The 20355-nt window shown below is 45.1% G+C and overlaps 1 protein-coding gene and 1 non-coding gene across 3 annotated transcripts in view; one reads left to right on the top strand and one right to left on the bottom strand.

Moving 5' to 3' along the window:
- Positions 1-1968: 1968 nt before the first annotated feature.
- Wasf2 (WASP family member 2) overlaps positions 1969-20355 on the bottom strand; it is a 26837-nt gene continuing 8450 nt past the window's right edge. For both annotated transcript variants that reach the window (XM_015485430.2, XM_048816026.1), the window contains exons 3-10: positions 16108-16242; positions 15420-15573; positions 13028-13145; positions 11867-11997; positions 9629-9784; positions 7647-8158; positions 5607-6075; positions 1969-5539 (exon numbers count right to left, since the gene is read on the bottom strand). In XM_015485430.2, the coding sequence (XP_015340916.1) occupies positions 5918-6075; positions 7647-8158; positions 9629-9784; positions 11867-11997; positions 13028-13145; positions 15420-15573; positions 16108-16242 (1364 nt within the window). In that variant the 3' untranslated portion in view covers positions 1969-5539; positions 5607-5917. The remainder of the gene's footprint in view (positions 5540-5606; positions 6076-7646; positions 8159-9628; positions 9785-11866; positions 11998-13027; positions 13146-15419; positions 15574-16107; positions 16243-20355) is intronic.
- On the top strand, positions 6342-6414 carry Trnav-cac. Its single transcript has one exon. It is a non-coding gene; the product is annotated as a tRNA-Val (tRNA).

The raw sequence follows: 20355 nt of genomic DNA, 5'->3' as shown, positions 1-20355 counted from the left end.
CTTACCTGCCCTTCTGTGATGATAAGACACAGATCACAAGACAAATTCTACCTTGAAAGATTCCTTTGGCTGTTAAAGGCTATTTTTGTCCTTAAGCTTCAAGAATCCCCTCTAGACCCACTTCCCCTGGAACTAAGGGCGAGTTATCTGAAACTGCTCTTGCCCCATGATCTAAGGAGCTGGCTGCCAACCACTCAGAGAACTTCAGGAAATGGTGCCAGGTTGCCCTGGCCACTAGGTGGCCAGGAGGGGGCAGTGAGCAACTGGCAGAGCAGCGAGTAGGGAGGGGTGGCTTGGAAGGACTTTGTGTGAGGTTTGCCTGCAATTATGTACGTTCCTGTAACAGTTGACTGATTTGTGTCCTTGTTTGCACAGGGTAGAGGTCTGCACACAATGTCCCTATGCCTGGGTTGCGTGCCACTCATACATGTGCCTCTGAATGTGCAAAAAATGTGCGTGTGCATTTGTGTACTGGGCAGTATGTCTGTGTGAAGCCCAGCCCAAATCTAGGGTGCCAAGATGCCAGCCAGGTGTGGGAGGCAGCATCTCAGGCAGATGAGGGCACAGCTACTTACCCTCAAAAGTCTAGGATAGCTGGGCCCTCAGTCGAACTTGCTTAAAGCGTTTCTAAGAGCAAAAATAAACCCTCCCTTGTTATTTCACCTTTAAAACTTGTCACCAGAGTGTGTGGCAGGTAACTGAAACTTTACACATACCCTTAGCACACTAAAGACTGTGATACTAGGATGTAGAAATTGCACAGTGAATGGGGTGTGGGCTGTCCCTGGCCAGCTGCATGACCTTAGGTAAATTACTGCCTCCGTGAACCTGTTTTACTCCTGTGTAAAACAGGAGACCCCTGCTTCTAAAGATTGAAATTAAGCATATGCAGTCTTTGGCAGATAGTGGGTGCTCAGTAAGAGCTCATTCTTCTCAGGATTATCCCAGAGGTGAAGCGACTTGCACAGGGTCACAGCTCCCAAGTGGCAGAACCAGAATTCAAGCTCAGGCCTCTTCTTCCCAGAACCACATTCCTTCCCTCCAATTCCCTAGCAAGGGCGGCTCCCAACACCACCATTTTGTCTTCTGCCAGGGCGGGCTTCTGGCTGCCTGTCAGTCACTGGCCTCGGGCAGCCAAGTGCTGACTAAACACAGGCCTGAGCAGGAGGGTGGAGCAGAGGGGCTCTGCAGGGCGAGCCTGCTATAAGCCCCCTCTCCTGCATCCCCACCTCCAGCGATGAGCTCAGAGCGGCTGGCGCAGCAGTTGCTGACAATTCAAAACTTCTGCCCCTCTCCTGGGACATCAGTGGGTGACTCTGTCCCTCTAGCAGCAGGCATGACCTGCAGTCGCCAACTCTGCTCCCTCCCCTCTCGGGGGGCCACCCCACTGCGTCTGCTGGGCCCGGAACTGGGTGTCTGATCATAAATTACCCCCAGGGAGAGTTACCCGCAGCAGCTGTGCTCTGAACAACCGTTGCTTCCTGGGTAGGTCATTTTTTGGGTCAGAATATAAACCCAGCCCCCTTCTCTTCCCCAGGCAGGAGAGGGGGCGTGGAGCAGCCTAAACCTTTTATCGGATTCCATTGTAAATCGTTCTATTTAAGGTAAGTTGCATGGGTCTGAGAGGCAGACAAGATGCCGGCCAGATGTTGGGAGGCAGCATCAGCATTCAGCCTGTGCTCCTCTCCTGCCTGGTGGAAGGAGCTGTCAGCAGCCAGTATCTGGCACACACCCCCTCCTCATGGGGAAAGAGGCCTGGGGGTCTGCACCTCTGGTCCCCCAACTTGGGTCTTTGCCCAGAAGCCTCCTTGCCCTTTGAGCCCACCCAGGCTGAACCCCTCTGAGCTGTCACAGCCTGTGGCTATCAGTATTGCCCCTTCTAATCTCTTCTCCCATCACACACATACACCCCCACACACACTCACACACACCCTCAGAGGTGGCTGAGTGACTACAAAGACTATCAAATTATTGAAAATATTGGTATTTAAGTATTCATGTGTATACATAATAGTTACATGGAATCTTCAAATCACTGGGATACAGGTATATATATACACATGAGCCTGGCAGGAAAGCAAATGAGACCAGGCTTGGAGCTGCAGGGATTCAAACAATTGGATATCCTTCCAGGGTCTTAGAAAAACAGGGCAGAGGAGGAAAGGGTAACTGTGGGGGTTTGACTTAACCCCACTGCTTGGATTTCCAACTGAAGAGCCCCTTCCCCATTCTCAGGGGAAAGGGCCTGTTTGCAGAAGGCATCCCCACTATACTTGCTCATGCCCTAAAATCTCCATGTGGCAAACATACCCAAGAACCCATTGGAATATGTCCTTATAAATATATTTATATCAGAGAAAACAAGGCACTTTGGGAGCATTACAGCTTACTCTCCTACATGTACATCATTCTAGACAGAAAGTAAAAATTGGTTAGTTTCTCAAGTGAATTAACTGAATGAAGTTAATACAGTAACAGAACTGTTCCTTGCCCTCACTGAGGCACTGTGAAAGTGAATGTGGCAGGAGGCACAGCAAGGCACTTTTCAGTGGGACACCTGGTCCCAGATCAGCTGGACCCTGGCCAGCTGCCCCCTGGCAGAGCTCAAAGCTTGCTGCCCCCCAGGAAGGCTGACATCTCTCCTGAGCAGAAGCGCCTGGGCGTGGTGCACTGCCTCCCTCCCCAGGCCCTGAGGTCAGGTGAGGGGTTGCAGAGGGAGGCAGTCCTAGAGCAGAGCAGGGACACGGTGGGAATGTATAAGCAGGGTCACCAAAGCCTCAGAGACCTCAATCTGTCCAAGCTGGCGCTGCAGAGTCGGAGGATGGGCGCCACGGGAAGAGATTTCACATTAGCCCTGACAACACCACCTCGGCTCTGTGGTGACATTGGTCAGGGTCGTTTCTGAGGGCGCTCAAGCTTCCATTGGAGGCAAGCTGGAGCTTGGGCCAGCTGCTCTGAGCCTCCAAGGGATCAAACACCCCCCCCCCCACCCCGCCTGCTCCTTTGGAATGAAATCATCTCACGACCAAGGCAAAGCCACAAGTCACTTCTGACACTGCCGATTGGAAGCTGGGCCCCTGGGCCACAGGAATGGGGGCAGGTCCCCTGGGCTGGGCAGACCAGGAAGGAAGGTGGCTCCTTGGCTTTGGTACTTAAGAGCCCTCACAGGCCATTGTTCATACTCTTACCAGCCTCAGCTGTTTGGTTTAAATAATCACTAAACTTTGTATCCTACAATTATAGAATTCCAAAGACATATCTACCTGCATTGGATCCTTTATCATTTTAAAGGGCTTTGGGTTTCAAGAAGCACTTTTTTTTTTTTGGTGCACATATGCATAAGTAGAGCCCAGAGGGCCTCTCCAGCTGACTGGGCCATGCCCCCCCAGTCCCCCCCCCCCCCCCCCGAGCTGAGGAGGCTTCGCAAGGCCGGCTGCTACAAAGCGCCGAGCTTGGCTGCATAGATTTTAATGAGAGCGTCAGGCAGAGCTGTGCTGTTGCTCTCCGGGACTTGCAGATCATTACCAAACCAGCTGTAGGATGAGAACACAGCACATCGAAACCCTAGGAGGTCACTGAGCTAATGATCTAATCCTACCTTCCGCAGGCAGGGCCCCTCCCCACCTCCTCCTGCCCCCAGCCCTTTCTGCGGTGGACTCTGTCCATTCCAGAAGCCAGGCCAACACCACCCCCTTCAAGGTCAGAGCAGAATGATAGTGAGTGGCTCTGGCTCCCCCTCTTCCGGAAAGGAGGAGGATGGGGGTAATTTACTCACAGCCATTAGGCCCAAACCCTGGCCTGGCCTGGCCCCAGGACTCCTATTTGGGAGAAACACTTCCCTCCACCTGCTTCTCCAGCCGCTGCTGGGCTGCAGCGGGGGCACCTTCAACAGCATTTCAGGGTTCTGATAAAAGGACCTTCGGCTTCCAAAGTGCAAGTAGGGGACATGGCTGGGCAGGCCCAGCCTGGTGTGCTGAGCATGGAGTTGGGTGCCAAGCCCTGTGCAGAAGATACCTTATCTGGGGAATAGGAGGAGGGCACACTCTGGAGTAGCTGCAGCAGAAGCATATTCTGGCACTTGCAGGCTCTCCCCACATCCTAAGTTCAAGAAAGGAGGCAGAGGGAGGTATTCAGCAAGGGCAGGCAGCAGTGCCCACGATTATACTCTCCTCAAGCCGGAGGGGTTTATGAGGGCTTTGGCAATTACTACAACCATTTGCTGTGCTGGGTAGAGACAGATCCTTTTTCTCTTTGTTTCAGGCTCTGAAAGCTGGAGAAGCCGATTTCAGCATGAGAGGCCACACAATAGTTGGGGCAGAAGAGAAAAACCTTGCTGTTGGCCAGAGCTGACCAGTTTTTTCCTAAATAATAGCACCTGTGTATAAGCTCTGGGAAGTGGCTGGGGGTGGGGGAATGAACATTACCATGTGCAGTAAGGGAGGACCCTGAGTCCCTCCACCCTTCAGCCCTCTTCACGGCTGCTAGGCACCCCCCCACACACACCAAGGCAGGTACCTGGGGCGGCTGCCAGCCTGAGGGACTCAAGTTTCTACAGCTGGTAGAACCTATGCTTAAATTGGGGAAATAAAAGGGGAGGAGTTGCAGTAAAACTGAAAACAGCACCTGTCAAAGCTGCCTGCCCTCTTCTTTTTCTCTCTGGTTTCCCAGAAGCACAGCTCCTAGGCCATGTTGTTGGCTGATGATAGGAAGGGGCAACAAAGGGTTACAAGAGAGGCTATAAGGTCTGAGCAACACTGACAGGGCTGGCACAGGCACTGAGCCTCCGACTGGGACCCCTGCCTATGGGGAGGTCTGGAGCAGCACAGAGCCAAGACTGCTCTGCCCAGACTCCAGCAGGTGCCCATTATTTGGTCCCAGAAAGCACAGGTGACTTGGAATCAGGATGTCTGGGCTCTTGCTCCATTACTATCCAACTGTGTGACCTTGAGCAAGTCACTTCCCTTGTCTAGGCCTCATCATCTTTAAGAGGGCAGACCCAAGGAATCCTACCATCCTTCTAGTTCTGTAGTTCCAAGTCTCTAAGCTTTGCTCCTGACAGTCAGCAGAAGCCCACCCATGTCCCTGTGTGTCAGGGCTAGTTTGGTCATAGATATTAGAGGTTAAAACTGAGCTATAGAGCCTAAAGGCACCTAAGGGCAAGGAAGGGGTATTTGAAGGACACTTTACCATCATACTTGATAAGAGGGAGTCTAGGAGGGAGACAACAGCCTCAGCCTTCAGAGACCTTGTTTCTGGGAAAAGTGGATGAGACACTCTGTAGTGGTCTGTTACCTCCTGGAATAAAAAACATCCCAGGTCAAAAGATCACTGAATAAAAGGCAGCCCCACCCTGCTGATTAGGGAAGACAGCAGGAGTAGGCAAGAGGTGGTCTGGCTTCGGGGTACTCAGACTGCTCTGTCCTCTTAGGACACAGGAAAGGGGGACAACTGTGTCCCCACAGTCTGCTCTCAGTACTTTAGGACCAGAAGATGGTTGGAATTCAATTGAAAATGGTACTCTCCCCTAGGAGCCATTTTCAACTGAGACCCTCATTTTAAATGAGGGCCACAGTTGAAAATGGCTCCTAGCGAAGAATACCATTTCCCATTGAAATCCAATCAAAGAAATCTGCTTGGGGCGGGGTTTCCTTCCTTTCAATATGCGACAGTCACTTGAAGGAACCAGGGAACATCTCATCTTAGCTATGAAACTCAGGAGCCCATGCTCTTGACAATAGGGAGAGAAAATACATGTTGATTTGGAGGAAGCACTTGGATATATCTTTGGTTGCTTCAGGGAAGGCTTTGGCCCTTGAAATTCTTTTGTTTCTCCCCCCTCCCACAGGACTATTGGGATAGGCATCAAAAAAGGAAGGTAGGAAGGAAAGAAAAGGAGGTGGGCGGCAGGCAGAAAGAGTTAATCCGACCAGTCGTCCTCATCAAATTCAGAGGAGTCATCTTCCGAGTCACTGTACTCAACAGCAATACGACGTGACAGGATGGTGGCCACATCATTGCCCACAACATCTCGTTTCTCTTGCTCCCGCTGTTCTTCAACCCTGCGTAGCTGAAAGCCTGGTGATAGAGAGGGAGAAGGGTTAAGAAGGTGTATCCTGGATTGAGGGATGTAGCTCAGTGGTAGAACCCTTGCCTAGCATGTGTGAAGCCCTGGGTTTGATTCCCAGAACTGAGGGGGGAAAAAAAATCCATCTAGCCCTAAGGGGAAATGACCACTAGTGGTGGGAGAACTGTACAGAATTGAGAAAAAGAAGGATCCTCTGGGAAAGGTTGGCAGGAAGAGAAGGAAAGATGGGCTTTAAGAAATGAGGGTTCTTGGGGCTGGGGATATAGCTCAGTTGGTAGAGTGCTTGCCTCACATGCACAAGGCCCTGGGTTCAATCCCCAGCACCACCAAAAAAAAAAAAAAAAAGAAATGAGGGTCCTTGCTGGGCATGGTGGCACATGCCTGTAATCCTAAAGACTCTGAGGCTGAGACAGGAGGATTGAAAATTCAAGGCCAGCCTTAGCAATTCAGCAAAGCCATAAGCAACTTAGCAAGACCCTGTCTCAAAATAAAAAATAAAAGGGCTGGGGATGTGGCTCAGTGATTAAAAGCACCCCTGAGTTCAATCTCTGGTACCAAAAAAAAAAAAAAAAAAAATCAGTATCCTGGTACTATAAGTGTGTCTAAAGCATGGCATTTTTCCTGGCTGCTGAGGATGATACTTTCTCACAAGGCTTGGAGTGGGACTCGGGCTATCCAAGTCCAATGACCGTTAATGGGGCTCAGCAGCTCTGGACTGTCTTCTCTATACTAGAAGTCCCTTGAGAATCACAAACAGAACCAACCACTCCAACCCCCTAGGGACCAGACCTGGCCACTGGCAGAGAATAAATGCTCCAGGCTGGTGAGATGATGACAGAGAGAGGAGGGGGGGAGAATAAAGGAAGGGCAAGGGAGAAAATATACAAGGGGATAAAAGGAAAGGGGATAAGTGGAAATAGGGAGAAAAAGAAGAAAAGAGGACAGAGGGAGGGAGTATAGAAAAGGTGGAGCAATGGAAAAGCACAGGGAGTGACAGAGTGCAGCTAAAGAGGGGCTCTCTGGGACTGTGACTCTTGATATTTCCTGGGTACCTGAGGAAAAATGGGGATACTTTCTAAATGGGAAAAAAATATAGGTGCGCGCGCGCACGCGCACACACACACACACACACACACACACACACACACAGCATACATTTTCTTTTTTGGTACCAGGAACTGAACCCAGGGGGGCTTAACCACTGAGCCACATTTTTTTTTATTTTGAGACAGGATCTTGTTAAGTTGCTTGGGCCCTCGATAAGTTGCTGGGATTAAAGGTGTTCACTACCTGCACAGCAAAGTATACATTTTCAAGAAGATCCAAGATGCCAAGTTAAGAATTCTTTACTTTAGACTAATGTGGAAAGAAATCTCATATTTTCAGGGTGTGAAGTCTTTTTTTCAGTCTGCTGAGATCTGAAGTTCCAACCTCTCCACAACTCAATGAAAGCCATTCTCTGGAAAAGGCACAGATCCCTTTTCCCCCATCACCCTAATCAGTCATCCCAGCTTCAGAAAAACAAGGCTTCATGGTCCCAAACCCACCCACTGGGATTTACCTTGACGGATGGCAGAAAGCAGGTCACTACGGGCATCACTCACAGCAGGCAAGGAGGACTTGGGCTTGGTGGCATCAGAAAGCGGCGGTGGTGGTATGGCAGGCTGGCCATCCCCACCACTGAAAGGGAGAGGTGGAGGTCCGGGAGGGGGAGGGGGAGGGGGAGGGGGAGGCGCACCGCCTACTGGTTGGGACAAGGGAGGTGGTGGCAGAGTGGGGTAGTCCACTGAAGGTGGCAGGGGAGGAGGTGGAGGGGCAGCAAAATCAGGGTGAGGTGGAAAAGATGGGGGTGAAGGTGGTGGAGGGGTCCCTGGAGACCCAAATCCTATGGGTGGTGGTGGAGGTGGAATGCCCATTGGAGGTGGAGGAGGAGGGGCAGGTGGTGGAGCAAACCCAGGTTTGGGGCCTGGTGGAGAACCCAGAGGAGGAGCTGGGGGTGGATGGCTTGGGCTAACCACGCTGGATCTTTTGGGTCCAGCCAAGCCAGATCCTCTTTGGTTGTCTGCTGGATAGCTATAAGGCCAAAGAAAAGAGACCCACCATCACTCTCAGGAAGTGAACACCCATCTAAAGGTAGGCTTGTAACTTAGGCTCCTTTTGGTTGACTCTAACATTTCATCGTGTCTCAAATAGAAAGGACTAAGAATGCACATAAGAAAGAACTGGAATGAAAATTCAAATACTATCCTCCCACTGGGCTGTGTCTCAGGCTATTAACATTCACCAGATCTGATGAAGGCAGGAAACCTATTTTGAGCTGACCAAACTTGAGTCAGGTGCACCTGATTTAGGTGCATGTATCTTCACTTGAGAATGAGCCTCCATTTGAGGATCTAAGAGACATGAAATGCGTGTGCCACCAATTCTTGATCTAGGTTTGAAAAAGGATTAAGCCTCCCCTTCTCCTGGGATCAGATTTGTGCAGTTGTAGCTACAAGGTCTCAGGCCATGTGTGAGACTGAGGGTTTTCTTTTAACACCTTTGCATCTTCCCTGCACTAATAGCTACTCCTTAGGAAAGCATCCATCTTGGAATTTTCCACAGACCTTCAAGCCTTAGCTGCATCTGACAGGGTAACCAGCAGGAAGTGATCTGGGAGGCGGAAGATTTGGGATTAGTGGTTTCAAGGGCCAAGAAGAATAGGGGAGAGGACAAGTGGGCATCTGTACTTTAAGTCTCCATTTGAGGGGGCCTCAACATATTCAGTTACTAATTAAACAGTGTCCAGGGAGTAAAGTGCATTTTTCAAAGCTTTCATTTGTCAGACATCAGAAAGACAAAAAGTAACTGAGAAAACAGTGTAATCCAAAAATTTCTCAGGTCTCTTTTCAGCCATTATAAGCAATCTTTTCCTCTGTACCCCTCTGCCAGGGACACTGACAAATATCAAAATGGACAGAGTCTAAGTTTTACCCCCTTTCCCTTAGCTTCATTCTTTCTGGAGAGTCTACCCAGCAGCGAAATGAACCAGAGGTAATAGGAGAGGGAAGTAACTATTTGCAAGGTTCCTAGATTGTGGGCAAAGTGTCTGATAAGTACTTTATGGCCAGCAGATTGTAACACAACATTTCAGACTGAGTTAAAGCTAAGTGAAAAAAACAAGAACAATTGGTGACTTCTATTTGTTCAGGTATAGACAGAATATTGAATAGTTAAGAACACAGTCTTGGGAATTGGAGTGGTCAATTGTGGCTCTGTCTCTTTTTGGCTGTGTGACTTTAGGGAAATTCATTGTCTGCCTTACATTTTACTCATCTGTAACATGGGAATAAGAGTGCCTAACTCAAAAGGACTCTTGTGGGCATTAAGCAACATAAATGGTGTGTAGCACAATGCCTAGCACCTTGCAAACATCTGATAAATGATAACTACTTCTATTATACAGGCTGTCTTGCCTGAACTTATTTTAGTAGTCCTGGCCCAGATTTTGAACTTTTATTTTGTTTTTGGATGTTCTTAGAGGGGAGAGGTTCCACCATTTACCTGAATTCTGCTGGTGGGGGAGGCAAGTTCTCCTCAGAGAAAGAAGGTGAAGGTGAAGAGGCGGAGTCTGACTGTGGTGGTGGTGGATAGTTGCCTACATCCACATTTTCAATAGAGCCAATGCTGCCATTCTGGTACACTAAGGCGGGTGAATACCTGACAATAAACCCAATGCCAAAAACTATCATTTAAAGAGCCTGAGTGGTATTTTCTTAAAAAAGTCCACAAAATGCATTTGATACAAAAGCTATTAGGGAGAAATAAGCAGATTTTCCTGAAATTTTATTTAAGGACTAAATATTGTACTGTTATGTATATCCCAGTCATTTCTGATGGACTGTTTGTAATAACGGGATTCAATCCAGATTACCAAAACCCTGTTGTTTCTTTCCCAGTGCCAGCTTTGTCAAACCCCAATCTTTTACATTCTCTTCTGAGTGTTAGGTGCAGCCAAACCTGAATCCCAAAGCCAGACTTGTGCAAGGAGTGAAGGCAAGCCTACAGGCCAGTGAGCTACAAACATGTGACTGGCATGCAGCCTGATTTTGAGGTCGGCAAGCCTCTAGAGTACTCAAAGGCCAAGGAGGCATTTGATTGCAAAATCAAGCCAAGGCTGAATGCAGGTTGCTGTGTGGTAGTAAATGAGATCTCTCTGCCAGGTCTCTTATCAAACAAAAAGTAGGGTGTTAGAGCTTGCCTCATGAAAATCTGCCTCCGAGAACTTGGCCTTGGGGGAATTTGCTCTGGGTGAACAACATCAAAACTTCAAAAAAAGCATAAATACACCAAGCAATAAGTTTCCATACAAGCACAAATATACCAAGTGTCAGCTAGCAAAATCTGTTCTGCTCTGCCCACTTCCCCCTTCTTTCCACCATTGTTGGGTTCTAAAGACCTCATCAAAAACAGATCCCAGGGAGAATAGAATTGGAGGGAACTAACTGAATCAAATGATGCTCTGATGTGGAAAATCCCCAAAGCCTGGAGCTGTGTAGGCTGGGCACATCTCTTGATAGGTTTACCAACAAACATGTCCAGATAGACTAGCCAGCAGCCCAACTCCAAACTCCTGGACAATGAGAAAATGAGAGGCAAACTCCTCATATTCACCACCCCCATCCCACAAAAAAAGACATACATAATAGCTGACATTATGAACATATAAGCTTCTGGCCTTAAAGTCACTGAACCTATGATAAATGCCTGTCTGAAGAGGATGGGACCACAGAACAAAATAGCCCCTTTTATTGGGAGGTGAAGGTAATGAAGACACCCTCAGGGCTGAAAGAAAGAAAGAAAGAAAGGTTCACCTTTCTTCTCACTATCTTCATCACTCTTTAAAACAAATCTCTTAATCCAGGAAGAACAAGTGTCAGAAGTGTCAAGATTTTTAAAAGTCAAGATTTTCATGGTAGAGTTATTTCTAAAAGCAAGAACAACTTAACTCTTTCCTTTTATCAATCCTAGACACCCTGCATGGGCTGGCATGGTTCTCTGACAACCCGGATACAATGTATTTAGAGGAAAAACCAGAGCAACATTCATGCCAAACAGTCCTGGTGACTCGGCTTTGAATGTCATATAGGTCAGACAACAGGATAAGAACATCAAACCAAGTTTAAACACCATTTTTCCCCTTTAAACTTCCAATGTGATTTGGTATTGGGAAATGGGGTCAGACTGACATCTCCCATTTCTCCACAGAGATATATAGCCTCCACAGTGGCCAAGCAACCTTTCCCACACTGACTCTGAAATCTGCATTCAACTCCTTGGCTAGCTTCTCTCTAAGACTGACAAAAGCTGGCTGAAAAGTTGCTCTGGTGATGTGTACAATTTCTTTGCCTGGCCTTCCTCACTCCCTCAAAATGCTTGGCTCTTAGGTATGACCTTCAAATCCATGCTCTGGAGGCAGAAGGCTCCCAAGACCACTTTTCTTCCCCTTCCAATTTTTCCTCTGAGACCCTCAGACATACTAGTGTCTGGCAGAGTAGGGGCACTAGAAGCCATGGGCCTTCTTTACCAGACCACTCCAGTTACCTCATTTAAATTGCTGAGTCTCTTTGATTTATTTAGCAAATTTTAATCACCAGATGGATGCACTTAAAAGTAGCTGATTAATAGCGGTATTGATCAAAACAACAAAGCCAGATTTCAGGGGGTGTAAAAGGTGTCATGCCAGAGCTGTCAGACTATTGTCCCCAGGTCCCCAGATCCTTCAAAGAATGCTTCACTTACCCAGAAGGCCCCAGCTTTTCTTTGGACTCCACAAATTCTTGTCCCATCTTCATTTTCTCCCATTCTTCTTTACGTGTCTTGATTTTACGTGGGTTTACATTCCCTCGATTTGGATTATCTTTCTTTTCTTTCTATAATGAAAAGGAACAACAACAACAAAAATCTTTGGGAACTATTTTCCAAAGTTCTTCATTAAAATTCCACCCATCTTCAAAGATGTATATTTAAGAGATGATTTATCTAGACAACAACATATGATAAGAGCAGAATTTATAGAATTACTAGGTCTGGGGTGACCTAGAGGTCATCTAATTCAAACCACCTTCTAGGCAAAACACTTGCTCAGTCCCACATTTAAACACCTCTAGCAATGGGAAGACTACTACCTCGCTGAGTAACTCTTTCATGTCTTTGAAAAGCTCTAATTGTTAGGAAGTTAGTAACCAGTCATTTGTTACTTGCTCTGCCACAAAGAACAGTTAAGAGAGATGAGAAGGAATGACAGCTGCAGATATCTGGGACAGATATAAGGAAATATTTAAAAGACAAAACAAAACAAAAACCATGGAAGAATTTTCCATCCTGTGAAGCTGGACTAGCCTATGGTATTCTCTTGGGCCTGCTGGCAGCCATGCTAATGGGATTGTGAGGTCAAAACTGGTAGGTCACACACATAGCACCAGGAGCCTAGGAGAAAGGGGCATATCCACAAACCAGACATATCCACTCCCCTGGTGCTAACCAAGCAGGAACGAAGGTGTTAAACTGCTCCTGTTGCAAATCAAACACTGCAGAACCTGTGCTAGTCTCTGAGAAATGAGCTGCAAAACTGGCGGGGAAGGGACTAGCCTAGCTCAAGTGTCCAGCAGAGTCAGGTGCAAATTGCAAGAGAAATAAATGGTGAATAGAAAAGTCAATTTCTAAAACTCAGCCTGAATATACTCAATTGTTAATAGCACCAGGGGGAACAAACACATTTTTGGTGTGATTTATACTTTCATCTTGGTGGTGCTTGGTGTGGACACATTTTTTTTAAGAGTTTCACCTGGCATCCAAGCAAGCAGCCATTCGGAATTACTTCACATAAGACTGGCTTCCTTTTTATCCCCCCTCCACAATCGTGCCTACTGATGTGTAGAACAGAGGCCCCTTTCCCCTCACCCTATGCTTTCTCTTCTCTTTCATGATATCCTTGGTGTCCTGCAGCATCTTCTCCTTCCAAAGATCAAAGAAGTATGAAGGGTCGGTGTAGAATTTGAGTGCCTCTTTTCCATCATCCCTGGGATAGAAATGAAGACAAGTAGCTGTCAGTAGACAGATGAGCTCCCAACCAAATCCAATATTCCAAACACCTACCAGTTAGCAGTTTTTACACCAAGGAATCAAGTAGTCATTCAAATCGATTGCATATTTCCTCTCCTTACCTGCATTTCAATGCCCCTGAATGGCACCTCTCTACTTCTTAAGAACTTTCTCATTACTTTCAATTCCTGATAGAGGAATTGGCATGGTTAGGGCAAGAATAAACTACAGCAGCAGAGATTCTGATCATTTTCAATGATCTGCATGGCCACAGACAGCTCCCTGAGGACATCTGGATATGCTGGCACATCCAAGGGGATTTCTGTTACTGTTTCCTCTTTCCCCACCAATTCCCCAGGACTCTTCAGTGGCCTTCAACCCACCTGAAACCTGTACACTCATATACAGGTTTACATGTATACACAAATATAAACAAATGTATGTATGTGTATACAGCTGTTATTTCTCTATACACAGATAACCACTGCACTGCACTGCACCTTTTTGCTTCCTTCTACAATAGTGCAGCATCCACCCTCACCCCCACCACAAGGGGGCCTCAATGAGAACAGATGGCCAGCAGTTTTAAGACTACAAGGTTTACTCACCATCTCTTAATGACTATGACAGTGCTACATAGTGAGCTATTGAATGTCAATATAAGGTGCCATCTGCCAGACTTAATAATCACTTTGGCATGGCTAAGCCCCTCACTGTCCAGAAAGCACGTGCTTCAGGGTGAACAATTTTTAACATTATTCTGAACAAAAAAGTATTGGAAAGGCAACTTTATTTTCTACCTTCCAATCCTATCACAACACAGAGAAAATGTTTCCAAATCAAACACTAATAATTTTCATATTAAATCTTGTTCAGAGTTGGATATCCTACTGTTGTTTCTCTTAGGTCAAGTCCAGAAAAATAAGAGGAGATGCTAATTCTGATATTGTATGTTTACAAAGAAAATACCATTCCCTGAAAAATAAAATTATCTGAACAATAAAACTATCTTACCACACAAATCACCTGTATAACATTCCCCATAATGTTATCAGGTGTGTGACCCCTTTCTGTCCCATACTTCTCTGCCCACAGCCAACTAGACTACAGGATGGAGACTATTAAGTCAAAGTTCTGGCCTGCTATGTTTACTAGTCCCTTTAAAAGCCAAGGGGCAAGCATAATTTCATACAGTAATAAAAAAGGGTGGATGCTTTGTACTTTCTCTGTGTGAGAAACTACCAAGTTCCCATTCCATGGTCCCTGAATCGGAATGATATCCTTGAATTTCACAGGGAGGGACACACACACACACAATGCGGGCGCGCGTACACACACACACACACACACACACACACACACACTGCTTTGCAGTGTATTCATGTCTGATAGAAAACATCTGCCTCCAGGGACTGGAGTTGTGACTCAGCGGTAGAGTGCTCGGCTAGCTCGTGTGAGGCCCTGGGTTCGATTCTCAGCACCACATAAAAATAAAATAAAGAAAACATCTGCCTCCAGCTATCTGTAATTACTTTTTACCTGTTCCAAAGATATTTAAGGATACAAGCAAGATAAATATTCACTTTCTGCCCCATTCAGAGGTTTTGTACTACCAAACCACTAGTGGAAAGGAGGTGCTTTTAAATTGTCTTTAAGGCTACCTTCTTTTTCAAGCCCAGCCACAGAAGGGTAGGTCCTTGCAGAAGAAATACAGAAAGAATGTTCAAAACAAAGTGAATGACAATAACTTGGAAGAATGCCAATTACTCCTTAAGCTTTGGAAGGACCACTCTGGGCCCAGAGCAGCCAGTTCATGAAGCTGGCTCCATGAACACACCCAAACATCTGGTAATCTAGTGGTTTCCAAATAAGTGTGGGAGCCTTTCTAGAAGGTTGCCCCTGGGATCCATGCTGTAGGACCGCCTTGTAACAAAGTCCTTTTGGTTCTATAATAACTAAATTCCTTGGATGAAACCTAAGATGAACCTAGCTTACACCAAATTAAACTCTGCAGCATGCAATGTTACACCAAACTTTCAATATGTATTATATTCAGTATGAATTTCAGAAACCAAACAATAGTAAGTGACAACAGCTTTTAAGGCTCTTTAGCTTCTGTTGCTCAAGCAACTCCTGTGTAGGTAGTAAGCTTTTGGTAAAATCCCCTGATGTAACAACATCTTCAGATATTTTAGACAATCTAGTGTTGTTAACTATAGACCAAAAAAAGGAAAGGCTAGGCAGTTGTTACCTGTAAGGGGTGAGATTGTTGAGAGGGGGCGGAGTATCACAGGTATTGTATGTTTCCAAGACAGGCACTGGGAGAGAATTTCTGTCAAAAAGCTTCTGGTCTTGAATGGTAGAGCTTCTGAAAGCCTTTCGGGTGTTGATTCCTTGTAGTGACACTGAGAGAAGATGGAAGGCGTTAGAAAATGGACGACAGGCTATTTGAACAAACATTGAGTCACACCAGTCAGAGAGGCCTCAGCTGCTGCATTTCTTGGCTGCAGCTGTCTGCAGCCAGGTTTTTTTTTCCCTTCCTCCTCTGGGGAAGCCCCACAAGACTGTCAGCAGCCCAGCCATTTCACGACTGAACAAAATGAAGCAACATAGAGGTTTACTATGTAGCCAAATCTAGCAGACTCTCTTTTTAGGTGGAATGAATCTTCCAAGTACTTTAATGGTAGCAAAATATGAAAGGAAATTTGAGAATGAAGGAATTGGGGGAATGGGAGAAAGGAAGTATATGGGGAAGTATGTGGAGAAAGGAAGTATGTGGTAGGACTAAAAAGGTTTCTTTACACCTCCCAGGTTTATGTCATTTCAAAACATATCTCCATAGATCTCTGATTTTTCTCCTTGCTTTTTTATAAATCAGGAGAAGAAATTCTAAGAAACTGCTCACAAGAGCCTGTAAATGCTGAGCTCAGCTTCCTTACCTTCTTCTTCTTTGGGATCCAGCTGAGTGACTTTAACTTGTAGTCGGTCAACCCTCTCAGCAAGGGTGCTTACTCGAGAGGCAAAGGTATTTGCCTGAGTAAAGAGCTCTCCAAAAATGTCCTCTGCGTATTTACCTGTAAAGACCAAAGGAACCAAGTCACTAGTGCTTAGGAATGTCATAAATGGACACAAAACCTGCCTACTAAAAATTGTATTCCCTACTCCTCTAACACATACACACATACATATGCTTCCCCTTAGATCTAGAGATATAGTCTCCATAGTTTGGGCGGTCTGAATATGCTTTATAACTAATAGAGCCTTCTTAGCAAACTCTCTGAACGGTAATGACACTCAAAGCAGGCTGAATAAAATCAATAGGTGTAATGCAAAAATTAATCCTGAAAGACAATATGTCTACACATTTATCTGTAGCACTCAGCCCCTTGCTATCTGTAAAGCAACTTGTTCCAAAAAACAGATTGGGAGGGGTTGGGGTTGTGGCTCAGTGGTAGAGTGCTTGCCTAGCATGTGTGAGGCACTGGGTTTGATCCCCAGCACCACATAAAAATAAAATAAAGGTATTGTGTCTATCTACAACTAAAAAATATTTAAAAAAAAAAAAACAGATTGGGAATTAAGAGAACCTATAAGGTGCCCACAATTAATATGATAAATAATAAATTACTTTCTCACTGGAGCTTCAAAAGTTCATTGAACAGCTAGGCATGGTGGCACATGCATGTAATCCTAGCAACTCAGGAAGCAGCAGCAGGAGGATCACAGGTTCAAAACCAGCCTCAGCAACTTAGCAAGACCCTAAACAACTTAGTGAGACCCTGTCTCAAAAAATAAAAAGGGTTGGGGAATGTGACTTCTGGGTTAAATCTCTAGTACAAAAAAAAAAAAATCCATTGAACAACCAAGATGATTTGTGTTATCTCCAAGCGGCGTTGAACTTACCATCATTCTACAACAGAGACACATAAGTTCTTCTAAGGGGTGAAAAGGTTACTTTAGGTTCTATAACCTGCAACTTTCAAAGTCTCTGCTGTAGGTTAAAACCCTTCAGATCTATATCTCAGGCCATGTACAGTGGTACACACCTGTAATCCCAACAACTCAGGAGGCTGAGGCAGGAGGACTGCAAGTTTGAAGTTAGCCTCAGCAACTTAGTGAGACCCTCTCTCTTTCTCTCTCTCTCTCTCTCTCTCTCTCTCTCAAAAAAAAGATGATCGAGGTAAAGTGCCCCTGGATTAAAACTCCAATCACACACACACACACACACATACCCACACACCAAACAACAACCACTACCACCAAAACCACTACATCTCAGGAAACAAGTGTAAAGCTAAAGCTTTCAACCCTCCCTGAAAAACAACATACCAGTGGACTCTTTCTACAATGTTTTGTTTTTTAGAAAAAGAAAAGAGTTCTGTATTTTCAACCCTGGAATGCAAGGAGAATTTGCAGCCAAAGAAACATAACAGCAATTTGACACTATTTCCATATTGTCATTCCAAGCCACAAGGCCACATTCTTACTAGGAATGAGAAGTAGTACATATGAATAAATATACCATCTGAGTTTCTTACTTGCAAGGTGAAGGCAGGCATAAATGACTATGCCCAATCCAAAGATAATTTTTTTGAGAACTATTTAAAGTAGGCTGTCATGTTTAGCTTCTAAACTACATTAATGCTTAGTCCTTATTGGGGTGGGGTGGGGGGATTAGTCTGAAAGGCAAAAACTGCACCTTTAGAGTGGAGTGCAGCTTACCTTTCCAGTATAACCTGCAAAGTAAGGATAAGATAAATCAACAGCTTATTTCGAATTGCTAGTAAATTTAAGTCAATAAGGAGTTTCTAATCTGGGAAGGAGCAAGGCCTTGCATACTGAATAGTCCCATGATTTTAAACACTATGAAAAGCTCCTGAGCTCAAAGGAGTCAAATTGGTTAACAAACCACATTTCTACTCTGCAAGTGGAGGATCCTATTTGCTCCTGTCCATAACATGACTATGTTCCTACACAAATGATTCTATATCATGCTCTACCAGGTAACAGAAAATTGAGTTTGGAGCTGGCTGCAATGGCACACACCTGTAATCCCAGTGACTCAGGAGGTTGGGGCAGAAAGGATTCAAGTTTGAAGCTAGCCTAAGCAACTAATGAGGCCCTCAGCAATTTGGAGAGACCCTATCTCAAAATAAAAAATAAAAAGGGCTAGAGATGTGGCTCAGTGATTAAGCACCTGGGTTCAATCCCCAGTACAGAAGGAAGGAAGGACAGAAAGAAGGAAGGAAACTGTGTTTGCACTAGGAACAGTGGTATGTGCCAGTAGTTCCAATGACTCAGGAAACTGATGCAGAAGGATCACAAGTTCAGGGCAAAATCCTGTTTCAAATACAATAAAAAGAACTGGGAATGTAGTTTCAAGCTAAAGCACCCCTGGGTTCAATCCCTAGTACCAAAAAAAAAAAAAAAAAGGAAAAGAAAGTGTGTTTAGAAGCTTACAGACAGAAAACCCCTAATGTAAAGAACTGGTAACACGAGATCTCTTTTTTAAGAGGAATGAGATGAGGTAGGGTAAATGTTTTCCCACTGTCACATTAGTTCAGGACCTTGACAAACTCAGAACTGTACTATAGGACAAAAACGCAGACTTCAAGTTAGAAGACCTGAGTTTATGTCTCAGCTCTATTTGTACCTGTGTACTCCTTTGCAAGTCACAGTCTCTCAGCCTTAGTCTCATCTATAAACTGGGGATAATAACTACATTTACTATAAGTAAATGTAGTTACTATAAGTAAATGTAGTTATTATCGTAAGGATTAAATGAGCTAAAAGTTACCGTAAGGATTAAATGAGCTAAAATTCTAAGTTGTTATAAAGAGATTCTTTAGATTGCTAAGCCATGTTAGAGGACTTTTTTTTTTTTAATGTTTTAGTTGTTGATGCACCTTTATTTTTTATTTATTTATATGTGGTGCTGAGGATCGAACTCAGTGCCTCACACAAGCTAGGCAAGTGTTCTGCCACTGAGCCACAACCCCATCCCCTAGAAAACTTTTTTTTTTTTTTTTTAGTTGTAGATGAACACAATACATTTGATTTATTTATTTTTACATGGTGCTGAGGATAGAACCCAGTGCCTCACACATGCCAGGCAAGCGCTCTACCACTGAGCTACAACCCCAGCCCAGGTTAGAGGACTTTAAAGAGGGTAATCATCTAAGCCAGCAATAGAGTACATGCCTGCAGACCAACTTCTTAAGATGCTGAGGCAGCTCACAAGTTGAAGACCAGCATGGGCAGTGATAGTGAAGCCTTTTTTTTTTCCTATTGGTGACAATGCTCGTTTTATTGATTATGATGATAGTTTCAGAGGTTATAAATTTGTCAAAACTTACAAATTACACATGCTAAATACAGTGGTTATTTTGCAATTATACTTCAGTACAGCTGTTTGAAAAAGAGATGGTCAGGGTAGAGGGAACAAAAGTTAAGGGGGAAGAAAGGCATATTGCGATTTTGGACAACTTCAGAGCATGCTCCACTGAGGTGGGATCTGAAAGAGGTTTTAAAAGAAGTAATAGCAAGGCAAAGTACCTAGGACAAGGTTTTGCCTAGTGATGAGTCCAGTGTGCCTGATGCCCACTGAGAAAGGACTAGTGTAGGAGGAGAGGAAGTTAGAGAGGCCCCAAGTCACCAGGAGCCTTGCAGTGCATTTTTAGGAATTTTAATTTTATTAGAACTAAAATGGGTAATTGCTAGAGGTTTTTATGAAGAGGAGTGACACTACCTCAGTTTTAAATGAGTTTTTTCGACTTCTGTGTTAAGAATAATCCTTAAACTGGGTGCAGAGGCACATGACTTTAATCCCAGTGGTTTTGGAGGTTGAGGCAGGAGGATCACAGGTTCAAAGCCAGACTCAGCAACATAACAAGGCCCCAAACAACTTAGAGAGATCCCGACTCAAAATGAAAAATAAAAAACGAGTTTTTTTTTTTTTTAAATAAATAAAATATCAGCTGGGCACTGTGGCACATGCCTGTAATCCCAGCAGTTCAGGAGGCAGAGGCAGGAAGATCTTGAGTTCAAATCTAGCCTCAGCAATGGGAAGGTGCTAAGCAACTCAGTGAGATACTGTCTTTAAATAAAATACCAAACAGGTCTGGGGATGTGGCCAGTGGTTCAGAGCCCAAGTTCAATCCCTGGTACCCCCCCCCCCCCCAAAAAAA

Source organism: Marmota marmota, unplaced genomic scaffold, assembly GCF_001458135.2.
Source record: "Marmota marmota marmota unplaced genomic scaffold, marMar, whole genome shotgun sequence".
In the NCBI taxonomy this organism is placed as follows: domain Eukaryota; kingdom Metazoa; phylum Chordata; class Mammalia; order Rodentia; family Sciuridae; genus Marmota; species Marmota marmota.
Note: the sequence above shows the minus strand (reverse complement) of the source record. Positions and strands in the feature narration are given on the sequence as shown.